Source organism: Rhinolophus hipposideros (genome assembly GCF_964194185.1).
Source record: "Rhinolophus hipposideros genome assembly, chromosome: 13".
NCBI classification, from domain to species: domain Eukaryota; kingdom Metazoa; phylum Chordata; class Mammalia; order Chiroptera; family Rhinolophidae; genus Rhinolophus; species Rhinolophus hipposideros.
This window is the reverse complement of record NC_138059.1, coordinates 52,046,890-52,061,593: the sequence shown is the minus strand read 5'-3', so window position 1 is coordinate 52,061,593 and position 14,704 is coordinate 52,046,890. Positions and strand designations below refer to the sequence as shown.

The 14,704-nt window shown below is 35.7% G+C and overlaps 1 protein-coding gene across 1 annotated transcript in view; it reads right to left on the bottom strand.

Annotated features, from left to right (window-relative positions):
• Window positions 1-14,704, bottom strand: part of LOC308506762 (uncharacterized protein) — a 267,868-nt gene that overhangs the window by 18,146 nt on the left and 235,018 nt on the right. The window contains exon 15 of the mRNA XM_081070665.1: window positions 10,424-10,601. Within this exon, the coding sequence (XP_080926791.1) occupies window positions 10,424-10,601 (178 nt within the window). The remainder of the gene's footprint in view (window positions 1-10,423; window positions 10,602-14,704) is intronic.

Sequence of the window (14,704 nt, the reverse complement as noted above, 5' to 3'; positions counted from 1 at the left end):
ACCAATTTGGATGCCTTTTATTTCTTTCTCTTGTCTGATTGCTGTGGCTAGAACTTCAAGCACTATGTTGAATAGAAGTGGAGAAAGTGGGCAACCTTGTCTTGTTCCTGATCTTAGGGGGAATCGTTTTAGCCTTTCCCCATTGAGTATGATGTTAGCTGTGGGTTTCTCATATACGGCCTTTATTATGTTAAGATATGATCCCTCTATTCCCACTTTCTTAAGGGTTTTTATCATAAAAGGTTGCTGTATTTTATCAAATGCTTTTTCTGCATCTATTGATATGATCATGTGATTTTTATTTTTCATTTTGTTAATGTGGTGTATCACATTAATTGATTTGCGGATGTTGAACCACCCCTGTATACCAGGGATGAATCCCACTTGATCATGGTGTATGATCTTTTTAATGTATTGCTGAATTCCGTTCGCTAATATTTTGTTGAGAATTTTTGCATATATGTTCATTAGAGATATCGGCCTGTAGTTTTCTTTTTTTGTGGTATCTTTGTCTGCTTTTGGGATCAGGGTGATAATGGCTTCGTAAAAAGTGTTTGGGAGTCTTCCTTCCTTCTGGAGTTTTTGAAAGAGCTTGAGGAGAATAGGTGATAATTCTTTTTTCAATGTTTTGAAAAATTCACCTGTAAAGCCATCTGGTCCAGGGCTTTTGTTTGTTGGGAGATTATTGATTACTGATTCAATTTCCCTGGTGGTAATCAGACTGTTCAGGCTTTCTGTTTCTTCTTGAGTTAGCCTTGGAAGGCTGTGCGCCTCTAGAAAATTGTCCATTTCTTCAAGGTTGTCAAATTTGTTGGCATATAGTTGCTCATAGTAATTTCTTAAAATTTTTTGTATTTCTGTGGTGTCTGTTGTCACTTCTCCTCCTTCATTTCTGATTTTATTAATTTGGGTCCTCTCTCTCCTTTTTTTAATGAGTCTGGCTAAAGGTTTGTCAATTTTGTTTATCTTCTCTAAGAACCAACTCTTGGATTCATTGATCTTTTGTATAGTTTTTCTGGTTTCTATTTCATTTATTTCTGCTCTGATCCTTATTATCTCCTTCCTTGTGCTCCCTTTGGGCTTATTTTGCTGTTCTTTTTCCAGATCCCTTAAGTGTGAAGATAAACTGTCAATTAGTGATGTTTCTTGTTTCTTTAGGTATGCCTGCAGTGCTATGAACTTCCCTCTTAGGACTGCTTTCACAGCATCCCATAGATTTTGGGTCGTCATGTTCTCATTCTCATTTGTCTCAAGATATCTTTTGATTTCTTCTTTGATCTGCTGCTTGACCCATTCATTATTTAGCAACATATTATTCAGCCTCCATGAATTGGTGTGTCTTCCTGGTGTTTTTTTCCCTGTAGTTAATTTCTAATTTCATAGCACTGTGGTCAGAGAAGACAATTGGTATGATTTCAATTTTCTTAAATTTATCAAGGCTTGTTTTGTGTCCTAACATATGATCTATCTTGGAAAATGTTCCATGTGCACTTGAGAAGAACGTGTATTCTGCAGCATTGGGGTGAAAGGCTATGAAAATATCAATTAAATCCAACTGTTCCAAAGTATCATTTACTTTAAATGTGAGCGGAATAAATGCTCCAATCAAGAGACATAGGGTGGCTGAGTGGATAAGGAAACAAGACCCTTGTATATGCTGTATACAAGAGACTCATCTCAGATCAAAAGACACACACAGGCTGAAAGTGAAAGGTTGGAGTAAGATATTTCATGCAAATTGAAGCGAGAAAAAAGCTGGAGTTGCGATACTTATATCTGACAAAATAGACTTTAAAATGAAGAACGTATTAAAAGACAAAGATGGGCACTATATAATAATAAAGTGATCAATGCGCCAAGAGGACATAACCCTAGTAAACATCTATGCACCTAACATAGGAGCACCTAAATATATAAAACAGGTACTGATGGACATAAAGACAGAGATCAACCGCAACACTGTCATAGTAGGGGACTTCAACACACCTCTGACAACAAGTGACAGGTCCTCCAGACAGAAAATCAATATGGAAACAACAGCCTTAAATGATACTTTGGACCACTTGGATTTAATCGACATTTTCAGAGCATTTCACCCCAATGCTGCAGAATACACGTTCTTCTCAAGTGCACATGGAACATTTTCCAAGATAGATCATATGTTAGGACACAAAACAAGCCTTGATAAATTTAAGAAAACTGAAATCATGCCAATTGTCTTCTCTGACCACAGTGCTATGAAATTAGAAATGAACTACAGGGAAAAAAACACCAGGAAGACACACCAATTCATGGAAGCTGAATAACATGTTACTAAATAATGAATGGGTCAAGCAGCAGATCAAAGAAGAAATCAAAAGATATCTTGAGACAAATGAAAATGAGAACACAAAGACCTAAAATCTATGGGATGCTGCGAAAGCAGTCCTAAGAGGGAAGTTCATAGCACTGCAGGCATACCTAAGAAACAAGAAACATCACTAATTGACAGTTTATCTTCACACTTAAGGGATCTGGAAAAAGAACAGCAAAATAAACCCAAAGGGAGCACAAAGAAGGAGATAATAAAGATCAGAGCAGAAATAAATGAAATAGAAACCAGAAAAACTATACAAAAGATCAATGAATCCAAGAGTTGGTTCTTAGAGAAGATAAACAAAATTGACAAACCTTTAGCCGGACTCATTAAAAAAAGGAGAGAGAGGACCCAAATTAATAAAATCATAAATGAAAGAGGAGAAGTGACAACAGACACCACAGAAATCCAAAAAGTTTAAGAAATTACTATGAGCAACTATATGCCAACAAATTTGACAATCTGGAAGAAATGGACAATTTTCTAGAGGCGCACAACCTTCCAAGGCTAACTCAAGAAGAAACAGAAAGCCTGAACAGTCTGATTACCACCAGGGAAATTGAATCAGTAATCAATAATCTCCCAACAAACAAAAGCCCTGGACCAGATGGCTTTACAGGTGAATTTTTCAAAACGTTGAAAAAAGAATTATCACCTATTCTCCTCAAGCTCTTTCAAAAACTCCAGAAGGAAGGAAGACTCCCAAACACTTTTTACGAAGCCATTATCACCCTGATCCCAAAAGCAGACAAAGATACCACAAAAAAAGAAAACTACAGGCCGATATCTCTAATGAACATATATGCAAAAATTCTCAACAAAATATTAGCGAACGGAATTCAGCAATACATTAAAAAGATCATACACCATGATCAAGTGGGATTCATCCCTGGTATGCAGGGGTGGTTCAACATCCGCAAATCAATTAATGTGATACACCACATTAACAAAATGAAAAATAAAAATCACATGATCATATCAATAGATGCAGAAAAAGCATTTGATAAAATACAGCAACCTTTTATGATAAAAACCCTTAAGAAAGTGGGAATAGAGAGATCATATCTTAACATAATAAAGGCCGTATATGAGAAACCCACAGCTAACATCATACTCAATGGGGAAAGGCTAAAACCATTCCCCCTAAGATCAGGAACAAGACAAGGTTGCCCACTTTCTCCACTTCTATTCAACATAGTGCTTGAAGTTCTAGCCACAGCAATCAGACAAGAGAAAGAAATAAAAGGCATCCAAATTGGTAAGGAGGAAGTAAAATTATCATTATATGCAGATGATATGATACTATATATAGAGAACCCTAAAGACTCCACCAAGAAACTATTAGAACTGATAGATGAATTTAGTAAAGTAGCAGGATATAAAATTAATATTTGAAAATCAGTTGCATTTGTATATACCAATGATAAAATATCAGAAGGAGAAATTAAAACAACAATTCCATTTAAAATTGCTCCAAACACTATAAAATATCTGGGAATAAATCTAACTAAAGATGTAAAAGATCTGTACTCAGAAAATTATACGACACTGAAGAAAGAAATGAAAGAAGACATAAATAGATGGAAACACATTCCATATTCATGGATAGGAAGAATTAATATAGTTAAAATGTCCATACTGCCTAAGGCAATATACATATTCAACGCAATTCCTATCAAACTACCAACGACGTTTTTCACAGAAATAGAACATATAATCCTGAAATTTATATGGACCCATAAAAGACCCCGGATAGCCTCAGCAATCTTGAGAAATAAGAACAAAGTGGGAGGTATAATGATACCTGACTTCAAAGTAGACTACAAGGCTACAGTAATCAAAACAGCATGGTACTGGCATAAAAATAGACACATAGATCAATGGAACAGAATAGAGATTCCAGACGTAAATCCATGCCTATATGCCCATCTAATCTACGACATTGGAAGCAAGAATGTACGATGGGGTAAAGACAGTCTGTTCAATAAGTGGTGTTGGGAAACCTGGACAGACACATGCAAGAAAATGAAGCTGGACCACCTCCTTACACCATATACAAAAACAAATTCAAAATGGCTTAAAGACTTAAATGTAAGATCTGAAACCATAAAATATCTAGAAGAAAATATAGGCAGACACTTCCTGGACATTACCCGAAGTAAGATTTTCACTGATATATCCCCTCGCGCGAGGGAAGTAAGAGAAAAAATAAACATGTGGAATTACATCAAACTAAAAATTTTTTTCACAGCAAAGGAAACCATCAATAAAACAAAAAAGGGATCCTACTGAATGGGAAAAGATATTTGCCAATGATATATCTGATAAGGGATTAATATCATAATACTATAAAAAACTTACTCAACTCAACTCCAAAAAAACAAACAACCCAATTAAAAAATGGGCAGAGGACTTGAGGAGACATTTTTCTAAAAAGGACATACAGAAGGCAAGAAGACATATGAAGAAATGCTCAACCTCACTAACCATCAGAGAAATGCAAATAAAAACCACAATGAGATACCACCTCACTCCAGTCAAAATGGCTATCATCAATAAATCAACAAACAACAAATGCTGGCGCGGATGTGGAGAAAAGGGAACGCTAGTGCACTGTTGGTGGGATTGCAGATTAGTGCAGCCACTATGGAAAACAGTATGGAGGTATCTCAGGAATCTGAAAATGGAACTACCCTATGATCCAGTAATTCCAATCCTAGGCATCTATCCGGAGAAATCCAAAACTCCAATTCAAAAATCTGTATGCACTCCTATGTTTATTGCAGCACTTTACACAATAGCCAAGATATGGAAACAACCGAAATGCCCATCGGTAGATGACTGGATTAAGAAGCTGTGGTACATTTATACAATGGAGTATTACACAGCCATAAAGAAGAAAGAAATCTTATCATTTGCAGCAACATGGATGGATCTAGAGAACATTATGTTAAGTGAAATAAGTCAGAAAGAGAAAGACAAGTACCATATGATCTCACTTATATGCGGAATCTAAAGAAAAGAATATGTGAATGAACTAATCAGAGACAGTTTTGAGGACACAAAGAAAAAACCGAGAGTTGTAAGATGGGCGGGGGTGGGGGGGGGTTGGGGATAAGTGGAAAGGTGAAGGGTTTGGTAGGCGGCTTGTGGCCGCAAGATGGTCTCAGGGTTTTCTGGAAATTAATTTGGGGAACTTATTCAATAATGTTGTAGGGGTTTTGTTGGGTATCCGATGGGCATGCGTCCTATTTGCGAGACCACCTCAGGGATGGTGTGGATGCCTGATCGTGGCGTTGTGCACCAGAGGCTAAACATTAATGAATGCCAACTATAATTTTATGTGTGTGATGTGATGGCTGGGTGTGAGGTCGGAGGGATGGTGGCGGGGGGGGAGGGGGTTTCACAGTGTGAGGGATGTAGATGGCGGGCGTCTAAGTATTACCTTGTCTTGTACACCTGAAACGAAAGAAGAAAGAAAGAAAGAAAGAAAGAAAGAAAGAAAGAAAGAAAGAAAGAAAGAAAGAAAGAAAGAAAGAAAGAAAGAAAGAAAGAAAGAAAGAAAGAAAGAAAGAAAGAAAGAAAGAAAGAAAGAAAGAAAGAAAGAAAGAAAGAAAGAAAGAAAGAAAGAAAGAAAGAAAGAAAGAAAGAAAGAAAGAAAGAAAGAAAGAAAGAAAGAAAGAAAGAAAGAAAGAAAGAAAGAAAGAAAGAAAGAAAGAAAGAAAGAAAGAAAGAAAGAAAGAAAGAAAGAAAGAAAGAAAGAAAGAAAGAAAGAAAGAAAGAAAGAAAGAAAGAAAGAAAGAAAGAAAGAAAGAAAGAAAGAAAGAAAGAAAGAAAGAAAGAAAGAAAGAAAGAAAGAAAGAAAGAAAGAAAGAAAGAAAGAAAGAAAGAAAGAAAGAAAGAAAGAAAGAAAGAAATTGAATGAGTCATCCAAAACCTTCCCAAAAGCAAAAGTCCGGGACCAGATGGCTTCACTAGTGAATCTACCAAACCTTCAAAGTGGATCTATAACCAATCCTGCTCAAACTCTTCCAAAAAATTGAAAAAGAGACAGTACTCCCTTACTCATTTTATGAGGCCAACATTACCCTGATACCAAAACCTGGTAAGGAAAACACATAACAAGAAAACTACAGACCTATATCTCTGATGAATACTGATGCAAAAATCCTAAACAAAATTCTACCAAATTGAATGCAACAATGCATTAAAAAGATTACTGGTCATGACCAAGTGGGGTTCATCCCTGAGGCACAAGGATGGTTCTACATTCGCAAATCCATCAATGTGATACATCACATAAACAAAATAAAGGACAAAAATCATATGATTATATCAATTGATGCAGAAAAAGCATTTGGCAAGATACAACATCCATTTATGATTAAAACACTTAATAAAATAGGTATAGAAGGAAAATACCTTAACATAATAAAGGCTATGTATGACAAACCCTCAGCCTATCTCATAATTACTGGTGAAAAACTGAAGGCTTTCGCTCTACTTTCAGGAACACGACAGGGTTGTCCCCTATTATCTCTGTTTTTCAACATAGTTTTGGAAGTCCATGCCAGAGTAATCATGCAAGAGAAAGAAATAAAAGGCATCCAAATTGAGAATGAAGAAGTTAAATTATCACTCTTTGCAGTTGTCATGATGCTATATATAGAAAACCCTAAAGAATCCACCAAAATGCTGTTAGAAACAATCAACGAATACAGTAAAGTTGCTGGCTACAAAATCAACGTCCAAAAGTCCATTGCTTTCCTATATACTAACAATGAAATCTCAGACAAAGAAATACAAAAAACAATTCCTTTTGCAATTGCAGCAAAAAGAATAAAATACCTAGGAATAAACTTAACCAAGGATGTGAAGGAATTATATGCTGAAAACTATAAGACATTTTTGAGAGAAATTGAAGAAGACACAAAGAAATGGAAAGACCTTCCATGCTCATGGATTGGAAGAATCAATATTGTTAAAATGGCCATATTACCGAAAGCAATATACAGATTTAATGCATCCCCATCAAAATCCCAATGAAATTTTTTAAAGAAATAGAACAAAAAAATCATCAGATTTGTTTGGAACCACAAAAGACCCCGAATAGCCAAAGCAATCTTAAGAAAAAAGAACACTGCTGGATGTATCACACTGCCTGACTTTAGCTTGTACTACAGGTCTACAATAATCAAAACAGCATGGTATTGGCAGAAAACCAGACACATAGACCAATGGAATACAATTGAGAACCCAGAAATAAAACCACATAAACATGGACAGATAATTTTTGACAAAGAAGCTAAACACATACAATGGAAGAAAGACAGACTCTTTAATAAATGGTGCTGGGCGAATTGGATAGCCATGTGCAGAAGAATGAAACTGGACTGCTATCTGTCACCATGTACCAAATTAATTCAAAATGGATCAAAGACCTAAGCATAAGACCTGACACAATAAACTGCATAGAAGAAAAAATAGGTACTAAACTTATGGACCTTGGGTTCTAAGAGCATTTTATGAATTTGACCCAAAGGCAATGGAAGTAAAAGCTAAAATAAACGAATGGGACTATATGAAACTGAAAAGCTTCTGCACGGGAAAAGAAACCATCAACAAAATAAAGAGGCAACCAACTGAATGGGAGAAGATTTTTGCAAACAGTGCCTCTGAGAAGGGGCTAATATTCAAAATATACAAGGAACTCATGAAACTCAACAACAAAAAAACAAACAACCCAATTGAAAAATGGGCAGAGGACCTGAAGAGACATTTCTCCAAAGAGGACATACAAATGGCAAATAGACATATGAAAAAATGCTCAACATCACTAATTATCAGAGAAATGCAAATGAAAACCACAACGAGATATCACCTCACCCCAGTCAGAATAGCTATCATCAACAAGACAAATTGTAACAAGTATTGGAGTAGTTGTGGAGAAAAAGGAACCCTCATACACTTTTGGTGGGAATGCAGACTGGTGCAGCCGTTGTGGAAGGCATTGTGGAGGTTCCTCAAAAAATTACAAATAGAATTACTCTATGACCCAGCAATCCCTCTCTTGGTTATCTACCCAAAAAATTTGAAAACATTCATACATAAAGACCCATGTACTCCAATGTTCATTGCAGCCTTGTGTATGGTGGCCAAGACATGGAAACAACCAAAATGTCCTTCGATAGATGAATGGATAAAGAAGTTGTGGTATATATACACAATGGAATACTATTCAGTGGTAAGGAAGGATGATATAGGAACATTTGTGACAACATGGATGGATCTTGAGAGTTAACGCTAAGCGAAATAAGTCAGACAGAAAAAGCAGAGAACCCTATGATTTCACTGATATGTGGTGTATAAACCAAAAACAACAAAAGTACAAGACAAACAAATGAGAAACAAGAACTCATAGACACAGATAATAGTTTAGTGGTTACCAGAGGGTAAGGGTGTGGGGGGAGGGAGATGAGGGTAGGGGGATCAAATAAATATATGGTGATGGAAGGAGAACTGACTCTGGGTGGTGAACATACAATGGGATTTATAGATGATGTAATACAGAATTGTGCACCTGAAATCTATGTAATTTCACTAACAATTGTCACCTCAATAAATTAAAAAAAAAAAAGATGGCATTAATCATTTGAATGCTACCGTGTTTCCCTGAAAATAAGACCTAGCCGGACCATCAGCTCTAATGCGTTTTTTGGAGCAAAAATAATATAAGACCCGGTCTTATATAACACATTTATATTACAGTAAAATAAGACCGGGACTTATAGTAATATTTGCTCCAAAAGACGCATTAGAGTTGATGGTCCAGCTAGGTCTTATTTTCAGGGAAACAGGGTAGCTAGCATCATCATGGAATAGGCAGGACAGTCAAAGAAAATGGTGGAAGCATAGTTGTCATTCGAGGCGTGCAAGACCATTTTGAAGTGGTATTTGCAATTTGAGAATGTTCTCCTGATTTAGCACCCCTTGACTTCTACCTATGGGGACCCTAAAGGATGTGGGGAACTGTAGAAAACTGGCTATACTGACAGTACTTTGGAAAGACATTGAAATGGCATGCACAGTAATACAATACTTTAGTCAACGTTGCTCAAGCAGTCGTTCACTGTAATCAGAAGTGTCTGGATGCTGATGGTTACCATTTTGAGCACCTCTTGTAATTGCAGAAGTCAAATGTGACTTGTATTCATCTTTTGTTATTGGTATATAGTGAGTCTTACAATTAATACAGTTTTTTTTCCTGTCTTAAAATGTGTATACATATTTTTGGCACCCTCTCTATATCCATATAAATAATACATCGACTTTGATAAGAAAAGAGAAGTTAAATAAGAGTCAGACTAACTAAGAAAACCATCTAGATTTTGATAAAGCCAAAATCCATGGCACTACATCAGGGAAAAATTAAACAGCAAACTAAATTTTGAGATAATTTAAGAACAAAAACAGAGTTATTTCATTAACCTTTGTGTTCAAGCAAATACATTCTAAGTTTAAATTGTTCAAATAAACTCTTCAGATCCTTATTTCAATTTGCTAGAAAACCTGAACTTAGATATGAGAGAAACCAGTTTCAAAATATTCACATTTTTGTCCTATTGTTAAACATTTTTTCCAAATCCTATTTTCAATTCAAAACCATTTTTGTTGATCTTTTTCCCATCTCATTTTATACTGTCAGCATTAAAAATTAATAGCAATGAAGCTGAGAATGTTTCCAATAGCACATCCCATCTCAGTGTATATGGAGATATCTTTAAATAAAATACAAACACACACACACACACACACACACACAAATGCACTCACCTAATTTAAAAAACTATAAAGGAGCTTCATGTAGCAAAAACTCTATGCCTAACATTACATACCTGAGAATGTGAGGTAAGTGATCTTCATTATGTTTGTTTTTCATTGCTTCTACTCTAAGAACAATAAAAAGCCTAACAGCAGAAATTTGCTTAGTAAAAAATCTGGTGAAATTATCAGACACTGTGCACAAACCATCACAAAGCAAAACTAAGTATTTTAGAGTAAACGTACATTTGATGACTTGTGGGTAGAAGAAAGCATTTCCATCCTTGGTATAAATAACTGGTTTTGCCTGTCCATCTGACTGAAGTCCAACAAACAACCCTGGGTTCTTTGCAGATTCCAAGCTTATAGATGCGTTTTCCAAATTCTTCTTGATTTTAAAATGACAGTCAATATCTCCTGTACCCTGCGATCAAAATAACATGATTTTGTAAGTATGAGCGAACACTGAAGGACAGAATTTAAAACCAGTCACTTCACAAAAATATAATTTTGCTTCATTTTCAAATCCTCATGACAAATCTAGAACATTTTACATAAATTGCACTATGTGCTTCACCTTGTTCCATAAGATCCCGAAACACACACCATGTGATTGTCTGCGGCAAAGGCACAAACCTTGGACAAAAGGGCTCTGAATCACAGAGAAACTTCAACTAAGGAGAGTGCAATGTATGCTGTATTTCATTTCAGACTTTCCCACCTCTGTAGGTTAACAGAGAATTCGAAAATGTGAATTTTCCTTTTGGAAAATAATATAATAATGTAAAAGAGGGAAATTCTTACCTTAAGTCCATTTACATTTAAACAAAAGTCACATTTCTGTACTAGCCCACACTTTTCGGATTGAAGTTTCACCAGTAAATAGAGTTCACATAACTACTCAAGGACTGTATAGCAAAACATTCAAGAATTGGAAGCCTAAGAGTATCAAAATTGCCTCTCTCTTTTTTTATGGCATTTATAATCTAACATTAAAAAACGTTTTACTTTTTTCACCTTTTATTGCTTTAAAATTTTTTCTTACAAGATTTAGAAGTTCTAGAAAATAAATTTTGTGAGAATGAATTAAAATGTCCAGTAGAAACTGTTATTTTATTTGTAAACGATAATTACATTCTGATCTCTGCCCTCAAATGTGAGCTTCTTGTGGGGAAGAACCAAGTCTGTTGTCTGTCTCTCTCTCTCATAATATAAATATGAATTAAGCAACTTCTATCTTCTGTTCTTGTTATGGATACAATAAATTCTGGTTTTGATTTGTTCATGGCCAAGTAGAGAACACACCCACATATACAAATAATAATAATAGTATGTAACGCCAATAGGACAGAGATGGACTCCTTAGATGTGGGGAGGAAAAAAAGAGGCACTACACTCAGGAGAATCAGGAAAGACTTCCTGGAGAAGGTAAAGCTAAGTAAAGTGTTAAATAACAAGTAAGCTAGAGGACAGTGGGGGGTTTGAGGTCGGAAGTAGGGAATTTCAGGCAGAGGGACAGCATGAACAAAGGCTGAGAGGCAACAGGCAGCATGGCCTATGAACAAGCTTCCTGATACTGCTACACAGCAGAGAAGAAGGTGAGTACAGAAAGGTCAGATCAATTTGTATGCAACAAAGGGGTCTAGGCCTTATCTTACACCATGGGAGCTAGTGAAGGATTTTAATCAGAGGAGGAATATGAACAGATCTCAAATTGTCTTCAGGAAATTTCTTGAATGTCTCTCTCATGCAGGGGTGTCCAAACTTTTTTCAACATTTTTTACCAAGGGCCATATGCGGTAAAATACACAAACAGCCGGGCCACTCACTCGAGGTGAAGTATGTATTGCCTCACCTGGCTTATTTAAGTAAACTGAATATATTTTTGGAATTTGCTGCGGGCCAATATAAAATGGATTGTGGGCCGCAGTTGGCCCGCGGGCCACAGTTTGGACACCCATGCTCTAATGCCTCTAGGAAAGAAAAAGCTCATTATCTACTTATCAATTATGCACTCCTTTGCAGTTTTCTAATAATAATCATCATCTTACTTCTCTCCTGTTCTTCAAATATGTAGCCTTGGAGTTCCCTTTTATTATTATTCTTTAAATAGACTTATTTTTTAGAATTTTTAAGAATTTTTTAGATTTACATAAAAATTGAGAAGACAGCACAGAGTTCCTATATACCCTCAACCGCTTTTTCCTATTAGTAACATATATTAGTATGATACATTTGTCACAGTTAATAAACCAATGTCGACACATAATTATTAACTAGTAATACTTTGAGATTTCCTTAAGTTTTACCTAACATGTATTTTTCTTTCCAGGATCCTATTCAGGATATATTCCATTTAGTGATCAGGTCTCTCTAGGCTCTTCTTGACTGTGGCAGTTTCTCAGACTTTCCTTGTTTTTAATGACCTTGACAGTTTTGACTACTGGTCAGGTATTCCACTATTGGAATATGTCTGATGTCTTCCTCATGATTGGACTGGGGTTATGAGATACTGGGAGGAAGACTGGAAAGGTAGAGTACCATTTTTATCACATCATATCAAGGGGGTATATTACCAACATGACTTACCTCTGTTGATGTTGACCTTGATCACATGGCTAGGGTAGTGTTTGTAGGATTTCTCTACTATAAAGTCACTATTTTTACCCCCCTTTCCATACTGTACTCTTTGGAAGGAAGTCACTATGTGCAGCCATACTAAAGAAACAGGGGTTATGCCTCCATGAAGGCAGAGCATTTTACACAGTTTATCTGGAATTCTTCTATACGTATTTGTCTCTTATCCTCCATTTATTTATTTATTCAATAATTTATGTACATCATTATGGACTCATGAATATTTTATTCTTTGGGTTATAATCCACTATTACTTTATTTTGTTGGTCAATTTGTTCCAGCTTTGGCCATTGGGAGATCTTCCAGTTGGCACCCATATCCCTTTGATATACCCTCATAAGTGATGTGTGTGTTGAGGGACACTTTCTTACTTTGTGGGACTACCAGGTTCTCAAGGTTCACCTTGCACATTTCCTGCCCTCGTTCTAGAACCAGCCATTTCCCCAAGAAGCCCTGGTTCTTTTTATTGGAGAATGTTATTAGAAACCAAGATCTGAGCACTTGGTCTGCTGGTTGCCACTGGGGTGTTGTTACTTCCAGGCATTCATCTAACAGGGCAAATATATATATGTGTTTATACTAACTCGTGTATATACACATATTTGTAAATATTTCTATATGCAACCATCTACATTATAGTAAGCTAAACATAAACTCATACTGATGTCTCCAACTCTAATGGATTAATTACCACATGGATCATTCTAGGTTTCTCTATTTGCTTATTTCTAAACTTGTATTCCATCTATGAGAAATTTGGCTCCTACTATCTGCCACCCATTTATGCAATTGTTTTATTCTAATATACATTTATAGTAGTATCAAAATTTTTAACCCATGGGAAACAACGTTATCAATTAGAGTAAATTTCTTATATGCAGTTCCCTTTTGTTTTTTAGTCTTACTGACCTCATTCATTTCGAAAGATACTTAGGTCAGGACCTTTTCCTTCTATCCCTTTCACAGAGGTTGTCCCACACTTTTAATATAGTTAGATTCTCTTGTCATAGTTTGCGTTCCCTCCTGGGATTCCAAACCTCCTAAATGATATTTTTTTAGTTTTAGTTTTTTATTTTTTTAATTGGCTATAATTGGCATACAATATTATATGAGTTTCAGGTTTATAACACAATGATTTAAGATTTATATATACAGCAGAATGATCACCACAATAAATCTACTTAATAATATCCATCACCATACATTGTTATATAATTTTTTCTTACGATGAGAACTTTTAAGATCTACTGTATTAGCAATTTTCAAATATGAGTTTTTAAAAATTTTGCATACATTAAGGTTCCCTTGTTGTACCGTACAGTTCTGCGTTATGACAAAAGCATGTTTTATATCCACCATTATAGTATCATAAAGAATAATTTTACTAACCTGAAGATAACCTAATGTTTCACCTATTTATCCCTTCCACTCTCCCCACAAGTCCCTAGCAACCACTGATCCTTTTACTGTCTCTACATTTATACATTCTCCAGAACGTCACGTACTTGGAATCATAAAATATAATTGCTCATTGTGTCATGGTAAGCAGAATGCAGCCTTAAACAGACAAATCATTGCTCAATTTTGAGTTTCCAAAGAGAAGGGTTTTAAGAAATCTATATTAAATAAGAAATCAGGAGAAAGGTGTTTTTAATTATCAAAACCAAGCTTTTTTGAGAGATAAAATAGTTGCCAAAAGAAATTCCAGAATTGGACTTTACCTACCTAGAACCAAGCCTGAAAAACTAGATACCATAGAGTTTAAATGACAAAGCCACTGAAAAGGTAAATACCATATATGATGTAGAGGAAATTTCCACTGCACAGGAAGGAAAAAAGCCCATCTAGTGCAGGAAGGAAGGAGCCTGGGGTGAATGGGCTTCAAAAGAG